The 25,042-nt window shown below is 53.5% G+C and overlaps 1 protein-coding gene across 1 annotated transcript; it reads right to left on the bottom strand.

Annotated features, from left to right (window-relative positions):
- Positions 1 to 2,384: 2,384 nt before the first annotated feature.
- KIF14 (kinesin family member 14) lies at positions 2,385 to 24,456 on the bottom strand. Its single transcript, XM_081124051.1, has 30 exons — positions 23,877 to 24,456; positions 22,219 to 23,462; positions 21,705 to 21,959; positions 21,475 to 21,562; positions 20,293 to 20,391; positions 19,307 to 19,359; positions 18,785 to 18,815; positions 18,271 to 18,378; positions 17,777 to 17,893; positions 17,371 to 17,486; positions 16,569 to 16,741; positions 16,196 to 16,343; positions 15,938 to 16,001; positions 15,473 to 15,657; positions 14,642 to 14,744; positions 14,327 to 14,487; positions 14,035 to 14,182; positions 13,355 to 13,507; positions 12,328 to 12,454; positions 12,024 to 12,117; positions 11,462 to 11,594; positions 9,893 to 9,993; positions 8,802 to 8,896; positions 8,423 to 8,644; positions 8,100 to 8,284; positions 7,343 to 7,501; positions 6,653 to 6,775; positions 5,479 to 5,553; positions 4,599 to 4,737; positions 2,385 to 4,248 (listed from the first exon to the last, which is right to left on the bottom strand). The coding sequence occupies exons 2-30, from the start codon at positions 23,364 to 23,366 to the stop codon at positions 3,890 to 3,892; spliced, it is 4,962 nt and encodes a 1,653-aa protein (XP_080980177.1). The 5' UTR covers positions 23,367 to 23,462; positions 23,877 to 24,456; the 3' UTR covers positions 2,385 to 3,889.
- Between the last annotated feature and the right edge of the window lie 586 nt (positions 24,457 to 25,042).

The raw sequence follows: 25,042 nt of genomic DNA, 5'->3' as shown, positions 1-25,042 counted from the left end.
CCCGGGGCGCGCACCTTCCCCGGCTCCCCGCGTCCCCTCCTGACGCCAGGAGCGAGCCAGACCCGACCCCTCGGTGACACAGAAACCGCGGAATGGGGGTGGCTGGGGCGCAGCAACGCACGGGGGCAGCTGTCCCTGTGTGGGGGATGCAGGCTCCCCACCCCCAGCCCCACGCGGCGAGCACGTGGCCCGCCCCGCACGTGGCCCGCCCCGCACGTGGCCCGCCCCGCACGTGGCCCGCCCCGCACGTGGCCCGCCCCGCACGTGGCCCGCCCCAGGTGCGCGCGGCCCGCCCCCAAGGCGGCCGGCGGCTGGCCACACGCCGAGCACGTGGCCTCTGCCCGCTCACTCCCTGGGGCTCCCGGGCGCCTGCGCATGTCCCGTGTCTAACCCTGACGTTCAGGAAGCACGTGGCGTCCAACACTGGCCACTAAGGAGCTTTCACCTGCCCCCTGCGTCCCCTCCGTCTGCCCGGGGCTGGCGGGGGCAGCGGGGCGGGGGCGGGGGCGGGGGCGGGGGCACGGGGACAAACCTGGCGGCGAGGTCGGACCGCGGCCTGCGGCGCTGCCCCGAGAGGACGGCTGAGCGGGTCGGGGTCCCGGCGGCAGCAGGACGCGGGGGGACCTGCTGAGCGGCCGTGACGCCCACGTGCCAGGCCGGCCGGAGGGGCTGTGGGCTGCTCCCCGGAACCGCTCCAGGCGGGGCGCCTGGGCCTTTCCTGATCCCCCCCCCCCCCCCCCCCCCGTTCCGGCCCGTCAGTGGCGACCGAGCCCCGCGGCCGCGCTGCGGGAACAGCCACAGGAGCGCCCGGCCCGACCCTTTTTTTTTTTTTTTTTTTTTTAATTGTTTGCGTTGATTTCAGAGGGAGGAAGGGAACCGTGAGTGATTCGAGTCCCGGGTGGGCCGCCTCCTGCACGCCCCCTACTGGGGATGGAGCCCGGGGGATGGGCCCTGACCGGAAGCCAACCGACCTCCAGGGTCATAGGTCGACGCTCAACCGCTGAGCCATGCGGGCCGGGCCCTCTGACCTTTTTAAGGGACTTCCTGGTTTGTTCACCAATCGCTGAGACTTGCCCTGTCCAATCAGAACTGCACCATTACGTCCTATTTGCATCTACATTGGCCAATCAGAGCTGCTCTACCAATCAGAACACACAATGCTGACCAGTCAGAGCCACACCAGTATGTTAGTTGCATCTACACCAGCCAATCAGAACTGCTCTGTGACCACCAATCAGAGCACACGCTGACCAGTCAGAACCGCACCTTACGTCCTTTGCATCTACACCGGCCAATCCCGCTGCTCTGTAGCCGCCAATCGGAACCTCGCAATTTCACCGGAGGCCCGCTGGCTCGGGACGGGCCCTTGGGGAGCCGGGTGCCCCCCCCCTCGCCCCCCGTGAGAGGCAGGCCTTTGGGCTGTGGGGCGCCCGCCTCCGCCAGACGTTCCCCCTCACCTGCGAGAGGCGCCCCGTCCACTTGGGTAAAACCGCACAATGGTCGTTGGCACGTGGCCCTGCGCACCCACGGGTGCTAGTTAGTGAACAGGGGGTGCAGGGTTAGCTGTTCACATGGAAAACGGTTTTTAAAAAGCGACTTAGCATACTCACCTGCAGACCTACTTGTGCCCTCCTTGTATTTTGCTGAAATTTTCAGACAAACGTCACAAAGGACACCCCAGAGCCCAATGGCAGGTTCTCAGATGTGCTCCGCCGGGGCCGCGGTTAGACTTGGCACACGCGGGGGCAAGTGCACAGTCAGACGTGGCACACGCGGGGGCAAGTGCACAGTCAGACGTGGCACACGCGGGGGCAAGTGCACAGTCAGACGTGGCACACGCGGGGGCAAGTGCACAGGCTCGCACCGAGCCTGACCTGTGTCCAGGGAAGAGGGCTTTGCAGCCGGTGCCGGGTCCCCCGCAGGGGTCAGGAGCGCGGCGGAGGAAGCTTCATTCTCGCGGGCACGTCCCCCTCGGGGTCCCCACGAGCCCCTGCCTACCCCTCAGCAGGTTCGGTCTTGCGTTTTCCCCTTTAAAGCTCAGGCTAAGGGGCGGGAGGACGCTGCTTCCTGCAGATGAAACCTGCGGACAGCAGGTAACTTGTCTGAAGCCATCGGTTACTAACCGGTCACTAAGCAGCCTGGTTGGGGTCAGGCGCCAACTGTGGGAACATGTCAGACTCGGCGTCTGCGGCTTTCCCGCGCAGCACAAACCCAGACGCAACCAGCTAAAAGGGGTAGAGTGACTTTAAAATATATATATATTATTTGTTTTGCATTTCCTGGTTATGTGTTCAGTTTGCAATACTTGGGTAGCTATTATCAAGGCAGAGCTAGATAGTAATTTTGAGTCAGGAATAAATAAAATAAACCTTAGGCCAAGACACTTGTGCCCCTGACAAGGTTTATTAAAAGTGCCCTTTGTAACATTACTGCACATGATTCTGGTAGCAAATACACTTTTCACCCCTCATTTACAAACTGTATACATAGCAATTCATTTGAGAGTATAAATATATAAATATCCTGCAATTTACAGACACTAAATGGTTTCTGACCAATGAAGTCGTGATATAGCAGAAAGTAAAGAATACCAAACATTAAGTTACCCCCCAACACACACCAATACTCTAGCAAGTTCTTCAAACAGGTAGAAGCTTCAGCAAAAGCCCTCTTATGGACAGAGCCTGAGGGCCACCCGGCAGAGCGCTGCCTATAAAAAATACAGAGCTTCAACAAGATACCAGCTCAAATGCCAGACATGAAATGTAAAAAAAGAGCAAACTGCTGCACAGCACCATTTCAAAGCCCCAGAAAACACTGCGAGTGGTCCGTCGACACGGTTGTGACTAAATGAATGACCAGTGTTCACAAGCTGTCCTAACAAGGAAATCAAGTTTATTCACCATGGAAGTGCCCATTCCCACCAGTTGTGCCAGATGTGCGCATGGCATCTGCTCATGAAAAGGCAGGTGAAAGGATCGTCTCTTTAAAGACTTCTCCAGGTGCTGCTCAGTATCCCCCACAGAATTATGCACATGTGGTGGTGCAAAATGTCAAACTAGATCCTTAATGTAAGATCCCCAAAGTAGGGTATCTTCTTTATTACCTGATTGTAGATGTAAAGTTTTTTGGGTTTTTTTGTTTTTTGTTTTTTTAACTGAAATGGCATAAGGACCTTTCATCTTCATCAAACCACGTTACAAACATCCCATTACACCTGTAAACGTGAAGTCGAGGTCCGGCCTCTGATCTCCAGCCCCGTCCAAGAGCTGAGCACGATGCTGGAAATGGTTCACTGGTTTGAAATCATTCTCATTCAGCCCCATATGGGACAGAGATAACAGGAAATGATTATGCTGGTAAAGCCATATTACTCATATGTCACTGGCCTGTAATTTGGACAGAAACAGGACATGATTCCCGTGAGCACACTATTCAGGCACGTCAGCACTCAGAGGAGAGCGAGACGGAAGGTGCCACAGGTAAACACGGGCTGGCCATTTCGCCTCCAGCCTCATCTGACCTCGCAGGAGAGAACGCTGGCACGAAAGTAACAGATGCTTGGGATTCCATTCATCAGAAAAATAACCGTTTACAACAGACTAATGAACCAAGTGGCAGTGTATCTAAGTTAAAGATACGTAGTTAAAATTCATGGCAATGAGAAGCTACTATTTGCTGCAACGTTTCAATATGTAAACGCCTGTTTACAAATGGCTGCCGAGTACCGTCCAAAGCACATTTGGAGCCCCGACACTGGAACTCCACCCATCAGACCCAGCGATTAGCCAGCAACAGACACGGATTTCAGGGGAATATTTACACCGATTTCTTGCTTTGTATCTTTTCCTGCGCAAGGACAGCCCACCCGGTCCTCTCTGCCACAGCCTCACACCCACTGGGTCCTGCTGGGTGCGAGCTCCTGCGAGCTCCTCGCGGGACAGGAAGGCAGCACGTAGGTGCGCTTGGGGACACCCTTCCTCCCGCCGGACCCAGGCCCACTGGCTCTGGACGGCTGCCACCCCTCTCTACTTTGGTTACACGTTTCCCAGGGTTTCAACAAGTCGGGTCTGTCTTCAGACTTGAAGCAGAGGAGGAGGGACTTGGCCACAGATTCGAGGTCCTCGCGGTTGTCCTCACAGCCGCCAGCAGATGCGGTGCACACACCACCGTCAACGCGGACATCCCCTGCCAAGCTGCAGACACTTTCCACACAGCTCCCGAGGAGGCGCCCGTCACCACGGCGTCCTGAGCAGGAGAAGAGAGCTCACTGACACTTCCCTTCTCGTCGGGGAAGGGAATTTACTGCTGTTACACGCGTGACTCCAGGAGCTTTGTCAGTGGCCCCATCACGACAATTCTCACTGTTTAACATTATTCAGTACAGCTGCTAAGCAAGCAGGTGGGTAGTTTTTTTTAGGGCCCGAACTTTTCGGGCAGAACGACTTACACATATTGCCTGGGAATTCAATCACACACGGTCCAATGTAATTAATGTTAGTGAGGTCGCATTAACTAGGTTTAGAAGGGAAAAGATGTAAGATTCCTTAAACTATAAAATTCTGATTAAAACTACCACCTCCATGTGGAGTACATACCTTCCAGGGCAGAAATGACAATTTGGATAGTTTGCTCTAAGCAATGTGTTAACTTCAAAAATTCTGGGGCTCGATCAGCCATCTCCTTCAGCTCTTTGCATCTAGAATCTTCTTCCTGAGCCCAAGTTCTGGAACTTTTCTGTGTGAATAAAGTTAGTATTTATGAAAATACAGAGCGGCTCACATGGCAATAGGCTTGGTCAGTACAGTTTTAAAGCCAAACTCTTTATCTTCATGAGAGAGACAAGTTTCATTTCCTCAGTGTCTAACTTTCTCCAAGCAAGACCAAAGCACAGTGCTAACAGGTACTGTTTCCAAAAGAAATAAGAACTTTTATCTAATGTTAAACCAAAGTCTAATTGCCCTATTACAAGAGAATGGAATAAAAACGGTGCCACATTATCCAATATTATCAAAAATAAAAGTGTAATTTTTAAGAGTTTAACTTTACATCTGCTGCTTGTTTTTTATTTAAATAAGAACTGTCAAACTAGAACCCTCTCTCCCCCTTTAACACACAGGTTATGTACTCAGTTCGTATTTTTCTATTTCCCTGTGTCGTGAGGGTAAAATAACCTTTCTAGTTCACCTGTGGTCTAGAATCTGAGCACAGTGACTATGAAACACGAATGTTTAGCTTGTAACAACCATCCCAGGAAAAGCTGAGCAATTCTGAACCAAGGGCAGGAGACAGAGCAGGTTACTAAGCTGACAGTTACCACGTCCAGGCGGCCTCGGCTGAGAGCCACGGCGTGTGTCTCAGCTGAACATGGGGTCACCTGGAGAGGGGTCAGACCTGAAACCAATGTGACTAACCTGAACCCAATGAGGACAGCGCACACAACAAAATTAAACATAAACAACACAGAGCTCCTCTTACTGTTTTCCATGCGGCAAAGATGTTTTCAAAACACCTGATCAGGGCCGCGGCCTTGGCGCTCAGCTGCTGGGCCACCTGGAGGGAAGGTTAGACTATTTTATTATACACGTAATTCCTTAGAAGTATAAACCCCTAGGACTCTCTGGGACCAGGCAGGGAGAAGGGTTCTAGTAGAGCCGTCAGAAGCCTGGCGTCCTCTTACTGGGACTACATTCACCTTCGAGAGCAGCCAGAGCTCCGGCCCAGCTAACCGACTCCAGCAAGAGAGGGAAATGATGGAGACAGTTTAACAAGTAGTTACAAGATTCTAGAACAGACCAGGCTCTGAAATTGTCATGAGAGTTGAACCATCTTCCTAATCCTCAGCTCACCGATCGTAACTCAGTGAAGAAAATCGGTGTGAGTACGATTCACACACTAGTGTAACGTGCTGGGCTTGGGCACCAAGTGGACAGAAACACAACTCTGGCTCTGCGCCCGGACATGACCCCAGCTCAGTGAGCTCAGAGGGACACTAGGAATCCCCACCTCGAAAAGTGGTGAGGCTCACAGACCTGACACAGGTGTTATCACACGTGACAGGTGAGGAGACGGGGTCAGAGCACGGAGTCACGACCAACACACACTGGGAAGTCACATCAGGTTTTAACACAGGCTCTGGGGTCACACCAGCCCCTCCTCGCACCTCCTCTGAAACACCATATATGCTCTAATGTTAGCGAGCCAGAGAGTGGTGAGGAGGCTTATTTCGGGGAGTCACTCAATTCTTCTTTGCTCCTGTGTCTCAGAGTAAAATAAACAATGTGAACCCAGCACATTACTCCAGATAGCGCTTTGCTCCAGATAGCGGATCAATATGTGGTAGTTTACATTCATAAATGGAAAAGTAGAGACCAAAACAAGGGGGAAAAAGACAAAATGAACAAACAGCAGGTGTCACTGCAGCTCCATGTGCTGCGGGGTTTATCCCAGACAGGATTCCACCAGGATCTACAACCACAGAGGCTGCAGCAGCTCAGGAGCAACTTGGGGAACCGCCTCCAAGACACCGTGATCTCAGCAAAAAACAGTCTAACACAACTTACATACACAGATTTGTAACAATCTAATTCATGCAGTTATACATTTTTTAAAAATCAATTCAATCCACACCAGACATTTTCATTCCTCTTACCTCGTTTTGGGGGCGCTGCCGTAAGAGCTCGCGCCGAAGTTCCCCTGCCTTTTCCATTCCAGAATCGAGCAGCATCCTCCCTCCCGAGCCTGCTCCATCCCACAGAGCACCCACGAAATCCTCCTGGAAGAAACTTTGAAGTGTTAATAGGCAAATTCAGGTTTTAGATTTTTAAAAAATAATTAAGTAATTGTTATATCTTCTGCTTATTTTAGGAATACATTCCAAGTTTATTAAATTCAACTGAAGCTGGAATAAGAAGAGACCATAAGGGAAGTGAGCAAATCTGTAACGAAGTATCCCAAAGACAGTGCCAGGAAGACCGTGCGTCCTCAGCAGACACGATGTTGCCAGAACGTGGTAACGTTCTAACACTGTCGGCAGCCTGGGTGACCTCGGCCAGCAGATACTTCCTAGCATTAGAGTCCTCCCTGCTGAATGGCAGAGTAACCCTCCCTGGTCACCATCGTCATCAAACCAAAGGTCCAGCAGGTGAAGTGAAGCCTCCAAACCACCTTGCACGTTCCCACTCGGTCAGCTTAGATGGAAACAATTTTAACTCTTACTGCTAAACAGCTAAGAGTAGGAGCTATTTTTAAATAAGAATTGATCACGCTCAGTGACACTGTGACCAGAAGCCTCTACCACTCGCTCAGGTGAAGTCTCCCAGAGCCAATGTCACTTACTCACCTGGACGCCGGCGCCCTTGTCGCCACTGTTTTCCAGGAGATGAAGTTTGCTCCCACTCAGAACCGCTAACTGTCCCACACACTTCACAGCTTGTTGTACAGTTTGGATGACTTTCTTCTGAGCGTCTTTTACCATCGATGGAATATCTGAAGAGCATCCCTGTAAGATAACAAGACCAATTTATCAGATGCATGAGGCTATGGGAGCGGGAGCTAAAGACAAAATACAACGTGAAGGAAATAAATTCTGCATTCCCTGATCCAGTGACTGCGCCTCAGAGTCTCAGAATCAGAAAATACATCACCCTACAGCCGCCCATGGCGACAGAGTGACTGGCACACATGAGCAGGGGACACGGGCATTGCAGGGGCTGGTGAGTGAGCACCGAGAGGACAGAACGGTGGCTCTTCACCCTTAAACTGCTCCTGCCCCAGTGGCCACCTGACAGGTGGTTAAAAGAGTCCCTCGTGTCTGGGAGAAGGAACAGGAAGGAGGGGAGGGAGAGGGGACACAAGGCTTGTGCGCCAGCGAGCACACACCCAGGAGGGACAGACAAGGGCATCCCCTGAGCTATGCTGCCTCTAGAGTCTGAGAGCCACCTTGGCATCTGTCTCTCTCTTTCCTGCGGGTTCTGGTCTCCGGCTCTGTGCCCGGCCAGCCCTCCCTACAGCTCCGATTCTGGGAGACGCAGACAGGACAAGGTCAACACATACTGAACAGACGCATCCTGCAAACGACAATCAGCAAACCGACTGACCTGCAAAAACACCTGCAAGTAGCCGCCCAGCTTCTCCACCTCCTGCCTCAGCTCCTCTCCAAGCCTGGCTGTGCTGAGGCCAGGAGGGACGTCACCCAGCCAGTGCGTGACGAGCACCGCAAGCTGCCCAAAGGCACACGCGACCTGCACAGCCCGCACTTGGGCTGCGCGATCGGAAGAGAACACTGAAAGAAAAGGGGAAGTTACCGGAAGGGGCCACCTCCAAACAGCAGAGCTCACCCAACCATTCCCCCCTATCCCAGTCGGGCAGTGTGAGCGGCTGTGACGACAGACTTTTGAAGCAAAGTGCCCCATCTGCTTACGGTCGTCCGGACTCTCCTCATCCTGGGCTTCGTGAGCCTGGGAGACGGCCAGCAGCCCGTCGTGAACCTGGAGGAAACTGTCCACCAGGCCGTCTGCCATGCTTTTCCCTCCACAGCTCTGTCCGAGAGCAGCTACAGACGAACCAATCAACTCTCTGCAGATTCCAGGAAGAGAAGACTCTGCGGAGCCGGAGTCAAGGGAGCCTGGTCTCTCCACCGAGCCTGTTCCGAGGGACAGCAGCCCCGTGAGTGTGGATTCTGGGCACCCGACTCTGACGCCCACACGCCCACGCGAGCATGTTCCAGAGCCACCTGTCCCTGGTTCACAGCGGGGCCCGATGTCCTTCTCAGTCCACAAGGACGTCTGATGACAACCTACCTGCAGACCGTGACGAATGTGGAGCCTGAACCGCGTGAGCCTGGATGTTATGCAAGTAGCCGGAAATCCTTCGGTCCTTCACCAAACTCCTGCTCCTAAGCAGAGAACACGAGCAGGGGATCAGCAGTCGGCTGCTCCACGGAGCAGCGTCACCAAGTCTTTTCCTAACAGAACCCCCACTACTGTGGCCATGCGAAGAAAAACACTATTTGTTGAAAAGATGGTTGAACAAAAGCACTCTCTCTGTCACAGCCTAACTGTGTCACATATAGACCTTCCCCACGGGTCCCTACGAACCCCCGTGAGACAGGACTGGAAACAGGAAACGCAGGGCTCAGCGGTCACAGCGTCCCGTGCGGGGCGAGGAGGGAGGCGCACGGCCACAGGAGTCCCAGCTGGAAAACCTGGTCCCTCACCGTCGGCAAGAGGTCTACACTCAGGTACACAAAATGCCATCACGCTCCTGTCACAGGACTTTCATTTAGCATCAGGGGAGATTTCTCTCTTAACTGTCAGCAGTACATGTCGAGATTTACAGGCAGCCGAGCCTCTATTTTACAGCGACCTGCGCGGCGGTCACGGCCCGGAGGCGGTTCCGTAATTAAGGGTCTGTCGGGCCCCCTCACAGGCAGGCAGCCTCTGCGCTCGCGATCGTCGTAAACATCCCTGCAAGGCTGACTTCACGGACAAGGTCTCGGGCCAAGAGCAGTTCATTTTCTCTAAACGATGCTTTTAAATTACAGATGTTCTCAAAAACATCTCTGCCGCACGAAAAAACGTGATTTCAAAACCTTAGAAAATACTAAGAGTTTTAGCCCCGGCCCATTTGGCTCAGTGGGTAGAGCGTCGGCCTGCGGACTGGAGGGTCCCGGGTTTGATTCTAGCCAAAGGCACGGACCTCGGTTGCAGATTCGATCCCCCACCCTGGTCGGGGTGCATGTGGGAGGCAACCAACGGATGTGTCTCCCTCCCCTCCACTCTCTCTGAAAAGCAATGGAAAAAATATCCTCGGGTGACGATTCATATAAATAAAGTAAGGAAATGAGACAGACGTACACCCAGGACAGGAAAGGCAGTAACAACGTCTGTACCTCCGTCTGGAGATCGAGGAGACGGGCGCATCTGTGAGGTCAGGCTCCCACTCATCTTCGGGGTCACAGAAGAGGTCCTCACACTTGTTACCACAGTTACTCTAAGAAAAATAAATAATGAACTTAAAAATGTTTACCACTAAGAAAAAATTTTAAATATGTGGTTATATTTAAAATAGAAAATTAGCAAACTTACAGAACATCTGACAAAAGTAAAAAGAAAAATCACATTCCTGATCAAATTTAAAAAGTTGCATGAGGCTAGAAACTATGTAAAGAGACCTATTAATAAAAGCAACAGAAATCATTCAATAACTCAGAAATAATTTGGGATTCAGAAGACAGTGAAAACAAAGACAAAATCCTTGGGAGAAATAATGTTAAGCTCGGTCACTTCCTGGTTGAACATATTGATAATAATAACCTACGTTTTAGTTCCATTAACAGAGTTCTAACAAAACACTGTACAGCACTTGGTTCAGAAGTGGCACAATCACATGGAAACAAATACTGCAGCCAGCAGCTGAAAAGAGGAAATAAGGCGGCAACGAGGCCCCTCACCCTCCGGGTTTCACGCCTGCGCCAGGGCAAAAGGACCACGCGGCCTTGGCACAGCACCTGTGCTCCCAGCGCACGCGACTCGCATTAGAGAATTCGGACCCGCTAACACGCCAACAGAAAGCCGCCCAGCCCGTCCTCCGGATGCCCCGGCCGCGCTCGGGGCGGCTGTGGGTCTCCTGCCGCGGCCCCCGCCCCGCCCGGGCCTGGCCTCCGGGTCAGAGCCAGGGCTCTTAGGGTTCGGGGTTGCCTTGCTAACGCTGCACTCAGGGTTTGACAGCTGTGACCGTACAGACTGGTTTGTGGTTCTCTTCTGAATCATCTCTTCAGGTTTTGTGGTTTCCGTCTGATTTTAATCAATTCGCATGTCACCGTAAGACGACTGGGACTCTTCCACCTTCTCGATGTTCTAGAATCACAGGACTTCTCTGTTCTGAGGTTCAGGAGAGCTTACGCACGACTGACTGCGATTCACACCTGTTTTCCAGACTACTTTGCTGACAAGCTTTTCAGTTTATTGCTGGTCATTCAATCAACTTTCATAATTTTTATCTTAATAAAAATCTTTTCTCCCTGGAAAATTATCACGAGCACAGTTTCGTATGTAACACAGTATTTGTAGGCGTGACTATAAAACAGCAGACAACTGGAAACCCTGGAAGCGCAGGGATGGGACGTGGGCGTGTTGTGTGAAAACAGCTTCAGGCACGAGGTCATTTCCCTCGAGGCAATTGCTGCTCGGCCCAAACCTCCTGTCCTTGAGCTTCAATGTGAAATTTCACAACCACATAACTATAAGTGCCTAGAGCCAGCACTAAATTCCTCTATTATAGTTGCATCAAAACCACCAACACAACCACCACGGGCTACAGTAAATGCCCCTGGGTGTTGACGCTGGTTGGTTGGGGGATGTGAGCTGCCTTTTCTCCGCCAAGTTTTCCTTACTGAGAACATGTCACTTTCAGATGTTTTAGTTCAGAAAGTATAGAGAGACTTTAATAGTATCCCAACCTCGTAAAGCTCCTTGAGGGCTGCGAGCTTCGACTCAAACTTCTCCAGGCTCCAGAGGGTGGAGACGCCAAGGCGAAGGTTCCCCACCCGGACGCGAGTATCGGGGCCACTCCCTTTACCTGTCGTCTCGTGTCTGAAAAAGACAGGAAACCCTTAAAACACACAAACCGTCACTTCCACAGAGCTTTCTGAATTAGAGTCACTTCCACAAGAACTGGCCCACTGATGTGAAATCTTCCTGGTTAAGCATTTTGAGTGGTAACAGTGTGTAGTGTAGACTGTGCTAAAACTTCTTGCATAAAAACTTCCCTTTAAAATGTGGCCTATTGATACATTTTCAACTCGGAACACAGTAAGTCCTAAGGCTCCAACGACTACCCTGTTTATACGCCACGGTGTCTGCCGACTGCTCGGTCTCTCTGCACCGCGAGCTCAGGGACAGGGTCTGCGGCCCTGGGCCCCTGCCGCCTGCTCTGTCCCGGGCAGGTGCTGCAGGAGACCATGTCTTCAGAGAAACTAAAACAATCATAGTTTCTGAAAACAACTGGAGGTAATCGCTCACCTGCCAAACACATACTGTCTCTGGAGCCGGCTGCTGATAGCGTTGGCCTCCTGGATCATCATGGAGAGCTTCAGGGAGCCCCAGCTCGTCGCAACTGGCAGGGAGCACAGGGGGTGAGAGGCAGGCGTGAGCACCAACAATGCCACTGGGCAGAACTTTCCGGAAAAAAACATCCAAGTGAACGGCGCCAACCGCGTATCACAGGAGGCGAGGGCGTATCTGAGCCGCGATTCTTCACCCTCGCTGAGCACCAGCGTCAGGCACCGACAGCCTTCAGAGAATGACGGAACCGCCAGGCGCTCACCTGTGAACGTCCTGTCCCTGCTGCTCTGGTTTTGCTGCAGTGCTTGAACTTCTTTAGCAATCTTTCGCTTCTCAGCTTCTAAGGCTTCCAGGATCCTCGTGTGGCGGATGCTGTGGTCCTCTAGCGCCTGAGACGTTCATCCACGGACACCACACGTGGCATGTGAGGGAGGAAATAAAGCCAGATGGGTCTTGGTCATTCAACACAATAATTAAACCTCGTTTCCAGTACATGTCTTATTAAGCTTAAAAGGCTATTAAAAAATTTATAAAATATCTTTATAAAATTATTTTCTCCCATTATAAAAATTAGGAATTTTTGATGACAATCTTTTCCTTTCCACTGTTAAAAAAACACCTTTAGAAAAAGAAAAAGCCCCCACTCAAGGAACTTTGACCAAACAAAAGTTAAACTTAAAAGACACCAAAAAAACTTCACTGGACACAAATAGCCTTACGATAACCCACTCATAATGTTTAAGATTTAAACACTTTTTTCTCCTAAAACTCTCGGAGTTTGGGGCCCTCTGTGTCCTAGAGCTGACTACTAATGTGTGACCAGTAGGTCACTACCGTACCCAAACTTGGGGTTACAGGGGTATTTTCCCCCACCACAGACTTGAAGAGAAATAAAACCGCCCTTAGAGTAAAGCCGAGAGATTAAGACCCTGACATCCTGCACGTGAATGTGGGCAGTGTGAATGGCGCCTGGAAGCCGCTCTGCCCGAGATGAAAGGTTGGAGCCCACGGCTCAGGAGCTGCTCGGGCAGGCGGCGGCCGGCACCCGTATCCAGGGCAGGGTCCCCGAGAGCAGGGTGTGGCGCTGTGACTCCCTCCCAGGCTGTGCCCAGCCCTGCCTCCCCTGTCCCCGCTATCAGGGCAGCTACGGCTGCACAGAGACAACCGGGGTGGATGAGCTGGAGAGGACGGCCGTGTCCCCTCAACAGGGGCCTGAGCGCTGGGGCGGGACCCCACCGTGAAGACGAGCCCGGCGCTCCCCCGACAGCGAGCCCCTGCTGGGGAACCACCTGCTTTGCAGCCAGACTCTCCACCTCCAGGCGCCGCCTGTTGGCCTGGACTTCCTGCTCCAGCCGCCGCTTGGCCCTTTCCAGCTCCTCGATCCTGTGAGTCGCTTTCTGGTTACTTATTTCCTGCATTTCCTTCCTTTGAGACTCTTCTTTCTTTAAACAACAATAATGAAAACAACTGGGGCAAACATACAAAGCACTTTTTTTCAAAGATTCACAGAATGTAGAAATGGTCCCTTCCTTTCACCGGAGCCCGAGAGGTGGACGCACCAGGAGAAACGCTGCCCCGAGTCTGCCTACCTCACAAGCATCGACTGACCTAAAACAAACATCGCTCGTGAAACCCTCCTCTACGTGGGTCCCAGGAAAGGGGGCGGCCACGGATGGAGCCGGGAGCAAGGCTCACGCGCTGGGGGACAGCAGCCCCTTTGCCAGTGGTCAGTTGGTGCTTCCGAACATATGTATTCAGATCAGCAGGTGAACAGGGAAGCGCCGGATGAACGCGCAGCAGGCGGCGGACCAGAGTCAAACAGGGCCGATGGAGGCGCCTGTGCCGTTCCCGGCAGCAACCACCTGCCTGCACCAACGTCTGCCTAGGAGAGGGAGAGGGGCCCCGGCTCCTCCCAGGGACCGGGTGTCCCTCAGGCCCTCGCAGGGGAAGGAAACCAGCCGCTGGTTACCAGCTGGGCCTCCAGGGCCCCGAGGCGGCTCTCGTAGGCAGCTCTCTGAGCAGCGAGCTCCCGCTGGGCCATGTCCTTGGCGATCTGGACGCCCTGCAGCATCTCCTGCTTTGCTCTCAGCTGCGCCTCTTTGATCTCCGCCTCCAGTCTGCAGAGTACAATCACCCGCAGGTGCCCGGGGATCAGCCCCCAGCTGACTCCTGCTGACCAGCCCCAGATGCTGGCCTCTCCGCAGCCCTCTCCCTGCAGGCCCCCCACCCCGACCCCCTGCTTGACCCACGACAACACTCACTGCGAACGCTGTGCCGCCAGCAACTCATTCTTGGCGAATTCAAAGTCCTTTGGGGCCTCGCTGGCGAGGGCGTCTCCCCCGGGCGGTCTCCTCCCCTCCTGGACTTCCGCTGGGTGGTTAAATCTAAAGTAATGGTCTCCTCCGAGGACCACGCGGTCGCCCTGCAGCACACGAGTTACTGCTGGAGGCGAGTCTGACCCAGAATGACACGGGCCAACCGCTGTGCTCAACAACTCAACACAGCCCAGGGTTATTAAGGAGAAACACGGATCGTAGCAACTAACATCGCCGGGAACTGCGCTAGTTGACACTCACGTGGTGCAGCGCTGTGGGCTCCGAGACCTGTCTGCCGTTCACATACGTCTTTGCTTCCCCGACCGGGACAATGCTCACAGTCCCGTCGACATTTCTGATTGTGCTGTCGAGAGGGAAACACATGGTCACCGCTACAGGACGGACAAGGAAGGAACACGTGACACAGGACAAGCCTGTCGGGGTCACTCTGGGGGGAAGGTCCCAATCAACTCACGACAATAATAAAATTATCTGTCCCCCGATCAGACTGAGTTTTGGGGGGAAAGCCTGGCCTCCCAGCAGCTCTGTCCTCAGAGGGAAAAGGCATGTTGTATGTTTTCAGTACAACCGCTTTTTAAAAAAATACCAACCCCCTGCCCCCAAAAGAAAAAAATGACAGGAACATGGAAGTCTTCACAATGGTTTGCCTCTACATGGAACAGACTGAAAGTGTTCCTTGGTTTCACTTTTCTAACTGTCCGGGTTGAAATAAGATTTTTAATAGGTCAGATGATGAACCTCCCGTCGCGAGCCGGGGGCGGGGAGCGTGGAGGTAAAAGCGCCTCCTCGCTGGACCCGACTCTGCGGTGAGGCTCGGAGAGGCAGCTACAGCTGCTCTGAAGTTCCGAGTCTCTCTGTCCGGAGAGCAGGGAACTGGACTTTTAAAACCCTGAAGTCCAATCCATGTTGATTAACTGGTGGAAAGGGGCGAGGGGCCAGCCTCACGTTTGGGACGTGGCTGTGTAATCACAACACGCTCAGAGCGTCGTCTTCCTGGAGAAGACGCACCGAGAGCCACAGACGTGCAGACGCCGCCCACGGAAAGGGACAGGTGCGTTTCCCATTACCCACCAGTGGTGGTCGGCCACCAGCGCCCCGGACAGCTGGATGTCGGGGCTGGAGGTGGGGCTGCGCCTCCCGACGGCCGTGGAGCCCTCCTTGAGCACGTACAGCAGCGTCTCCGACAGCTGGGGGTCCTCGCTCAGGTTGACCAGGTTTGGCAGGCGGTTGTCCACTTGGAAGGTGATTCCTGCTTTCTGGAGTCGGAGGAAAAAAAAAAAGAAGAACCGTGACCACAGCGTGAAGCTGTTCAGCGCAGTGAAGGCGAGCCGTCGGGGCCGAAGGTTAAAGTCGCGCCACCGGCCTCTCGACGGTTCGGCTCCGTCTCTCCTCGGACGTCACCCACGCCCCCCCCCCAACCACGGCCATCCCTTCCCACGGCTTCCCACTCCTCCTGCAGGCGGCACGTGCTGGAGACGTTAGGTCTGCAACGTGCTGGCCCCTTCACCTCCGTCAGCTAGGAGGCAGACGTCGTACCTGCAGCTCTTTTATCTCGTGATGTTTTCTTTTTTCTGCTTGTTCGAATTTTTCTTTCCACACTCTTTCCAGAAACAAAATTAATAGTTAAAAATACACATATATATAGAACTAAGAATCAACAGAGGTGAGGAAACCACGTGGGAGGAAGGAGACGGCCTGGGGTGGGCTGCAGCACTGCTGCGGGGGGCAGGGGGGCGGTGGGGGACAGTGGGGGGCAGAGCAGCGTCCCCTCGCGCCCGCTGCCCGGGCCCCCACCTCTGCATCTCCGCCATGTCTCGCTCCTGCTGGTGCAGCTTCATCCTTAGCGACGTGATTTCTTGCCGACAGAGCCGGTATCGCTCGGGGTCAACACTCAGACGGCTTCTTTGAGCCGCTTTCAGCTTCTCGATTTCTGCTTTCAGTTCTACACGTTCATAAGAAGATGCGCCGTTGGTGACATTTCATTTAATTTCCACAGTCAGCTGATGCTCCGATTTCCACTTTACTGGGAGTTTTAAATGTTACTCAGTGAACCAGGATCCCTGCGGGGTCAACGTCGCCGCACCTGCATTACCTAGCCCCCACCTCGCCGCGACCTGAAGAACGGTCCTGTGTTCACACCTGAGACCCGCGTGCCTGGGACCCTCACCTCGGATGAGCTGGGCGCTCGTGTCTTCGTTAACCCTGGCCACGTTGACTATGCTGCGGGCCTGGCGGGCGTAGCGGAGGGTGCTCAGCGTCTCCTCCACGCTGCTGGCGGCCGGGCTCACCGTGGCCACCATGGCCGTCTTCGAGTTGCCGCCCAGGCTTTCCTTCAACAGCCTTCAAGGGGGAAGTCATGATTAGACTTGGCTTCTGCAGCTGACAGCAGGAATTTCCGAGGCGGCAGAAAGCCAACGCGTGGGGCGCAGGACGCAGGACCACGCTCTGAACTTGGCGAGCATTTCCCTGGTGCTCGTAGCTGTTTCTATGTCTCATGGACACTTTATTTTCTCTTAGACTTTTTACTATTTCATGAAACAATCACCTGCGCACGGATCTTATTAAAACACGGTTAACTCTCAGCTGTTTAGTGAGATGCCTCTCTCCCCACCCCAGACCATGAGCCACGCCAGGGGAGACTCTGGGGCTGGTCACCTGTGTCCAGGGCCACCATCACCTTTGGGAGCAGGTGGGTGCTCAACAAATGTGGGAAATGACGAATGAACATAATCAAACCTTGTTTTCGATTAGCTGCAAAAGCCCGATTTTAGAGGGAAAGAGACTAAAAGGCCCATCTTACTAATGAATGAGCTGCACAGCTCTTAACTTTCGAAGGGCTTTGGAAACAGCAGCTTTCCCCTCCCGGTCCCCAGGTGGCACTCACACCGGATTACGAGACACCTGCTCCAGAAGGAACCCTTCCCTGTCACAAAGTGACGCAGCGCTTTACAAGTTCAAAGGACACTTGCCACGTCAGGACGGACTCTCGGTACGGGACGAACACCCTCCTCTGGCTCCCGTGCTCCGCGAGCGCAGACACGACCTTGCCCAGAGTCAGCAGGGACTTGTTGATGCTCACGCCTTCCTGTGCCCAAGGAAAACCGCGCGTCAGGTCGCTGCTCAGAGTAAACGTGCTTCGCGCATACACGTCTCCCTCTCGTAACTGTTGACGAAATGCTTTCTCCCACAAACTACCAGCTTGCTCGTGACTCGGAACTGACTTTCTTGGGAGGTGATCATAACCAAGAGCGGGGACCTCTCCTTAAACCCCAGCCGTGCAGCCTGCAAGCTCCAGGGAGAGGGAGGCTTCTTGCTGGGAGTATTTCGTCTGAAATGTGGCGAGTCCCTCCCGAGGCCGGGGAAGGGCGCGCTCACCTTCAGCTGCTGCCCGCTGGTCCCGGCCGGCCCGCAGCGCTCGCTGCCCGCCAGGTCCACCAGGTTGATGCGGCTGGTGACTCGGTGGTCATGCTCTTCCCCACCCACACGCTCTGTCTGCGGCAAAGTGAGTTTAAAGTGACAGGTCGTCAGTTTTCACGACTCACCACCGACGTGAGTCTTCAAAAGGGAACAGTGTACAACATCACAGAGCCGCTCATTTTTGAAACGATCCTTCTCAAACCGGTGACAGCGTCTGATTCAGAGTCAAGAACACACTGAGCAGTGCTCGGGTTACACCCAAATGAGGAAAATGGCTTTAAAGACCTAAGAGCCACAGCTAAACAATTACACCAACGAAACACCACAGACAGATAAGCAGCTTCATGCACAAAGGGTTTAAAAACAAGCCCTGGCCAGGTGCCCCCGTTGGCTGGAACGCCGTCCTGTGCACCACAAGGTCGCAGGAGTCGGTTCCTGGTCGGGGCACGTACCTGGGTGCAGGTCATCACCAGGGTGAGCACCGAGTGGGACCGGGAGCTCTTGTCGTTCATGCCGGTGGCGGCCGTGGCCCGCTGCTTGCTCCCCAGCTGCAGCCAGCCCTGGAGAGAGGGAGGTGTCCGTGCTGGGGCCAGGGCCCCCCGGGACTCACCAGGAGCACGTTCGCCTAGCACCCCCGTGACACCCACATTCACAAGTTCATAAAACAGAACTACTCATAAATGTTTATCACTCAACAGTCTGTGTTCCCTCTGTCCATCTGCCTACCACTGAAACCTGGCTCAGGAAGCAACTTGAAAAGGCAATTTCTATAAATCTAAAAGTAAAAATTGACCATCATGCCAGCTTAAGGTTTTATTTTGAATAAAGTTTAATAAAATCAGTTCATAAGTTAACAAGATTAGCCTCTTACTTGTACAACCAGCAATTACGGAGAAATATTCTTATATGTACTTACGATGACGATCATTCTATTTAGTAGAAAGAAGATGAAATACAACCACTTACCTGGACATCGGAGTAAGAGCTGACAGCGTTCCTGTTTTAAAAAAGACAAGGTGGAGTTTACTGATGATTAACACCTGGTCTCGCACAATAAACAGCAAAGCACCTGAGCACCTTCACGTGACGCATCCAGGCGTGAGCCCTGAGACCACAGGGGGACGCCAACCACAAGCACGGCTGCATGTGTAGCCGCCCCACGTGTGAGGCGAGCACGCCGTGCGTGGGTCTCGACACTAACCCGGGTTTATTCCATGAGCTGGACCTACCCCAAGCACCCCCCTCCCTTCCAGAGCAGTAGCTGGAGTTTTAAAAACAAAGTGACTCAGCACATTTCAAACTAACACTGACCTCGTCCTGCACCTTCCCCGACAGCTTAAAGGAACAGAAACAGCAGCTGAGAGGGGACCGGGGGGCGAGAGGGAGGAAAACTGAGTATTTCCCACTCAGTGTGATTAATACTGAGCCAGGCCCTTGCAGGTGCCGCGAGGTATAAACAGGAAAACGCACAGTTCATAGTCTACTCACACGGCCAGAGCCTCAACGTACGGCCCAGAGACGGGGTGCTCCCGGACCCGCAGCTGTGGACAGAGTGAGCGTCGGTAAGAGCATGGCCGTGTCCATACAAACGGCAGTTTTCAATGGCTCTTCCTATACTGAGCCTGAGGTAAAGAGATCCGTCTTCACTTCACGTGGGAACGAACATCAAGGTTCTCACGAAAACAAACCCGCAGGCATCAAAACGGCCTCGGCACCTCGCAGCTTCCACCTGACAGCGAGCGCATGTGCGCCGCGCCCAGCACCTGGCGGCTCTACGCTGATGGCCGGCACAAGCTGTTCGTAAGCTTTGCACCCCTCTCTACGCTGTGTTCAATACACTGCAGACGCTTAACACTTTTGTCAGTGTCACGTCACTTTACTCTGGGATCAGACATTTTAAAAGTGGACGTCAGGGAAGAAAAGGCCAAGCTGGGTCGGACCTTCCGGGTGTGGCCCAGTCCAGTGTGTGACCGGGAGCAGGTCGAGGGGCCTCTGTCCACCTTGTAACTTCTTGCTCTCCAAGGTCCCTTTCAAAGTTAAAAATTTTAATTCTAATGGTTTTTTTTAAAAGCTTATTTGTGAAATTTTCTTTTTCATGGGAATTGTCTATAGGATATCAACTTGATAAATCCAGTGAAATGCATTGCTGTAATAGTTTGTGTGAGCTTTACTGCTTTTTAGCTTTATAGACTTTTCAGGACTGAGTATTCAACTTATTTGGTCCATGATTTGGTTGGACCACTTATCTTTAACTTGTACACAACACTTGCTTAAAATAAAAAGGTTAAATTTAATAACTTAGTTTCCACTAAGAATAATGTTCAGCTTATTTACTAAGTAACAATATAGTTCGACTGCAGATCGCAAGCACCTATCGTATAACAGCATCTTAGCAAAAATTTAAGTCATCTTGATAATAGAATCACTTATAAAAACAGCAATTAAAAACCAATAATAAATGGTTTAAATCTTACCGGTTGCTTTCTCTGCCCACTTTCACCTTTGCCAACCAGAAGGTCATGGATTTTTTCATTATATACTTCAAAGAAGCTCATTTCAAGCTGGTACCTGACCTAGTAGGAGGGAAACCACCACTTACTTACTTGGGTGAGAGGCTGGAGGGAGGAAGGTGGCAGACAGGTGATGTCCTCACAATGGGGGGGAGACACAGCCCATCATCCCCCCAACCCTGCCTTCGTCTCTCGTTCTCAGCAAACGCCAGGGACACGAACTCCTCTCACTCACCCTCCATTTCCAGTCATCACTGCGTCGCTCTGCTCACTGAGACCTCGGCACCGGGGCCCCTAGTTCAGCCCGCTGCCTCCACCTCGGTGCCCCTGCTGTCCTTGCACAGCTCACAGTCCCAACACCCGGCCCTGCCCCAGGGTCTGCGTGCTCTCCTCCCACTCGCATACTGCAGCCAGAGCTGTGGTGTGTTTTTTAAAAGAGCAAATATGATCCTGTTTCTTCCATCCTTAAAGGCCTTCCGGAGCCTTCTACGTTCCGGGACACGCGGGTCATAAAGCCGAGTTCCGCCTGCCTCTCCCGCTCCATCTCGGTCCTCCTCTCACGTTCCAGGCTCCCAGCTGCCTGCCTGCAAGGCCTGTCCCCTCTTCCCCAGCTAGTAACTGCTGTTTCCTTCCAAGTAAGTCCAGCTGTCCCTCCTCTAAGAAAACCTGCCTCCCTCCACTCCTACTATTCTCACACAGGCTGTTCTTATTCTAGGACAGCGTTCAGTCTACTTAGCATTTAATGGACTGTCCTTGGCTGCTGACTGGCCTGTTTCCCCATGACGCTCTCTGAACCACAGGGGCCGGGAGTTAAACTCCACGCTGCCAAGTCCAGCCAGCGTTTCCAGCTTCTCTCCTCTGCTTCATGGTCTAAGTTGAGGCTGTGGCCTCCCGGGGTCTGTGCGCTGGCCGGGCTGCAGATATGTGCAGTGGCTCGCGGCTTCCACAGTGAAACACGTGCCCCCTCCACCTGCCCACTGGGAGGAGCTGATTAGACAGGAGCCCCTCTGGCCCACGGCTGCCCCGAAGAAGTGCGACCTGGAAGTAGGACCACGCCTCCCTGTGAGTGCTTCCTCAGTGGCCACGACCGACTTCAACCCGATCATCCAGCCTAACGTGAAGGCTGCGGGTCCCGTGAGAACATACCTCTTGGGTTTGTTTTTTGGCCACTTGAGCGAAAAGGTCTTCGCAGAATCTTGGAATTATTCCCGGCTCTTCACCAAATCCCATCATCCTGGGAAATTCATCATGAACGGGGGGGGGGGGGAGTAAAACTAATTAGGTGGTTTCAGAACTGCACGCTCCCTATCGAACCACCCTGCTCCTCACGAAAGACGCAGGCCTTCCCGGAGAGCTGCGTCCACAGCATCACTCACGTGTACGACTTCCCGGAGCCCGTCTGCCCGTAGGCGAAGAGGCAGGCGTTGTAGCCTTCCAGGGCGCGGGCGAGGAGCGGGGCCGCCAGGGCCTCGTACACCGCGGCCTGGCTGGCGTAGCGAGGGTGACACTCGTCAAAGGACCAGAACAAGACGTCGTAAATAAAACTGTACACGTGTCTCATGTCGGGATGCCTCACGGCTATTTCTTCCCCATTCAGGAAGACAGCCTGGGTCGCATTCTCAACCTTCTCTCTTCAAAAAGAAGCAGAGAAAAGTCATCAGCCCGGCCGGCGTGGCTCCACGGTTGAGCATCACCTGCGCACCAAGAGGTCGTGGTTCGATTCCGGGTCAGGGCACGTACCTCAGTGGCAGACTCGAGCCCCAGCCCCGGGCAGGGTGTGTGTGGGAGGCAACCAACTGACATGTCTCTCACCTCGAGGTTTCTCCCCCCCCCCCCCCACTCTCTCTGGAAAAATATCCTCAGGTGAGAATTGAAGTATGACGTACGTACCTCTTGCTGAAGGGCCTCACACGGACAGCCACTGTCACCTGACTGTTCTCCACTTTTAAGGGGTCCCTCTCCGTGGAGGTGCTCAGAGCTGCAGCTTCCTCCTGGGGGGGAACAGCGTGTTCCTGCGATCCCTCCCTCTTGTTTCCGAGAACAGAACGTTCAGGCTTCTGTTGAACTTGAGAGCTGGGCCTCCTGTTTTCCCGGGACGCAGCCGGGCCCTGAGGCTGCCACGTGCCACACCGCGGGGCCCATCTGTGCTCCGCCGTATGCTTTGTAGGTGTCCTTTTTTCTAGGCTTTCAAACTTATTTGTATTTTTGGCAGCATCCTTCCCAAGGCTTCTGTGATGTAACTTTCCTGTTCCCAACACTCTGACGTCCAACGTGCTCTGAAAGGGCTTTGTGGCCGAGTGTCCCGATCCCACAGCCTCGGTCTGACTCTGGGAACGGGTGGGCGTGCTGTGACTCAAGTCCCTGCGAGTCACGCTCTCGTTTGCCCGCCTGAGGGCAGAAAATCTTTCTTCGTATTTTTCATCGGCCACCAGTTCGGTGTCTTTTGTGTCTCTAGCTGAGGGTGTAGAAGGTGCAACAAGAGTGTTTCTATCACTGTTGACAATCTTTACGTTCATACCGGTTTCCCGAGAAGCACAACTGCTTTCTGCAGCACCTCCCACGCCCCGTGTCGCTGTCTGCTTGTCCACAGAACGTGTCCCAACTGTTGTCCACCTGTCCACAGATCCTGTTCCAGCTGTTGTCCGCTTGTCCCCAGAACCTGTCTGAGCACAACGCTGTAATCTCAGACGTGTTTCTGTCTTTTTTTCAGGTGACTCTCCCACCTTGCTACCAAGCGATGACAATTCTTTGGCCCTTGTCACTCTTCTCTGAAGGGTCAATCTACCTGCAGGCTTAGGGGTAAGGGGCGTATCTCCGGGTGTCTTACAGGCGGAAATAACATAAGTGCAATTTATGTCTCTGATTTTCGTCGCAGATCTCAGTAACGGGTCATCGTTCTCACGTTCTGACATGTCCGACCTCGAATTCAGCCTCAGGCTGCTCCCGTGGCTGAGGTCCTTCGGTGATGAGCTCCTTTGGGAAGGAGGAGCACCGAGGATATCACTGCTGTTCCTACTGTGTGCTGCGTAGACTGACATTGTGGCAGCCAGTTCTTTTTAAAAGAATATTGTTGAAAAACCGAAGCTCTTCTTTGGATGCTCACTTGACGTCCAGCTATCAGTTTCCAAAAGTATCTGTTACATTAAAAAAAAAAAAAAATTAGATTGTACAGACCACAAATGCCTTAAAAATACGAGAACCTTTCACTGTGAAAGTAGGGGCTTCACAGAGGAAAACAGAATAAATCACGTCCAGCTCAGAATTGTTTCCAAGCAGCTCAGAAGAACCTCTGCCCTCAAAGAGCTGTCATTATTTAACAAGTACTTAAGTCCCTGTTATGCAAACGCTATGGATTTCAAAGACAAGACCCCTGTTTCTTTATTTCCTCAGTCTAAAAAAAATACATCACCAAGTGAGTTAAATGATGTAAAAAGTACGTTAGCAAAAATTTTTTTTTAAAGTACCCCCCAGTTCGGGGAGTAGGGAGGGCGATTAAAAGAAACCCTAGCACCGAAGTCAAAGACTGAGGCGAAGCATTTTTACAATACCTGTCGAACAGGTGTTAAACACGGGAATGCCTCATGGGGTGCGGATAGAACTATTTCCAGCCACAGAGACAGAATCTGTCAAAACCCTAACAAGACTACGTGGACAAATGTGGAAAGCAAAGCGATGGCCTAGGGACGGCAAACGTTCCATATACGTCCCAGTCGTCGGGAAAGGTGGCACCAAGGAGCGCAGCAGCTCAGTCCAGGACCACTGCCCGAATTTCCCACCCAAGAGGGTGGTGCTCAGGGGGATGCAACACAGGCTTCTCCCTGATAGGGAGCCCGAAACACAGGATGTTCCCGCAGGTTCAGAAGAGGAAGAGGCGCCGAGACCTAACTGCTGGTTACTTTGTTGCGCTCCGAAGAATTTCAGAAGGTTAGTCCGTGTTTTATAGGTTACAGTAACCGCGGGCACGGTGCGGGGGGGAGGGGCTGTGTCCATCAGGAACAAACTAACAAGTTCACTTGTAAGGAAGCCTTTCTAAGTTCTAAATAAACACCACCCTGGGCATGCGCGTCGCCGGGCAACCTTCCTATTTTGCAAATCAGCTGGAAAAGCAAGAAACCCCGGCGCAGCCTCACGGGAACGGACGGGACGTCCCGCCCGGGAAGCTTCTCCAGCGGACGGCTGAGCCCAAGGGCAGCGTCCCCGCCCTCCCCCCGCGTCCCCGCGATTCTGTCCCCAGCTGGTCGCTGCGAGGGCGGGACCGCGAAGGGGCCTCCTCGCGCGGTGACGCCGGCCCGGGGCCCGCAGTCTGGCCGCCGGGTGCTGCCTCCCTCCGGGACCGAGGGGCTCGCGGGGGCCCCGAGCCTGGACCACCGCCCGCACCCCCCACGGCACCCACACCTCGCACGTCTCCCCCCCACACACACGGAGACACCCCAACACCGTGCCCGCGACACTCACGGCCCGCTTCCCGGTGCTCACAATTTGAATGGGCGCCCCGCCTTCTGATTGGCTGCTGGACGTCTGCGTGCTGATTGGCTGATGGGCGTCGCGTAATGATTAGCGGCTTACGTCGCGTCGGCGCCGCCTTCTGATTGGCTGCTGGACTTGGCGTCGCGCGCGGCGCCTTCGCCTCCTCTCGCCCCGCCCGCCCCCCCCCCCCCCCCCCGCCCCGGCTGGAAGCTCCCGCGGCCCGGGCGCAGGTGGGTTTTAAGGGAGA

This window comes from Miniopterus schreibersii (genome assembly GCF_964146895.1).
Source record: "Miniopterus schreibersii genome assembly, chromosome: 21".
In the NCBI taxonomy this organism is placed as follows: domain Eukaryota; kingdom Metazoa; phylum Chordata; class Mammalia; order Chiroptera; family Miniopteridae; genus Miniopterus; species Miniopterus schreibersii.
Note: the sequence above shows the minus strand (reverse complement) of the source record. Positions and strands in the feature narration are given on the sequence as shown.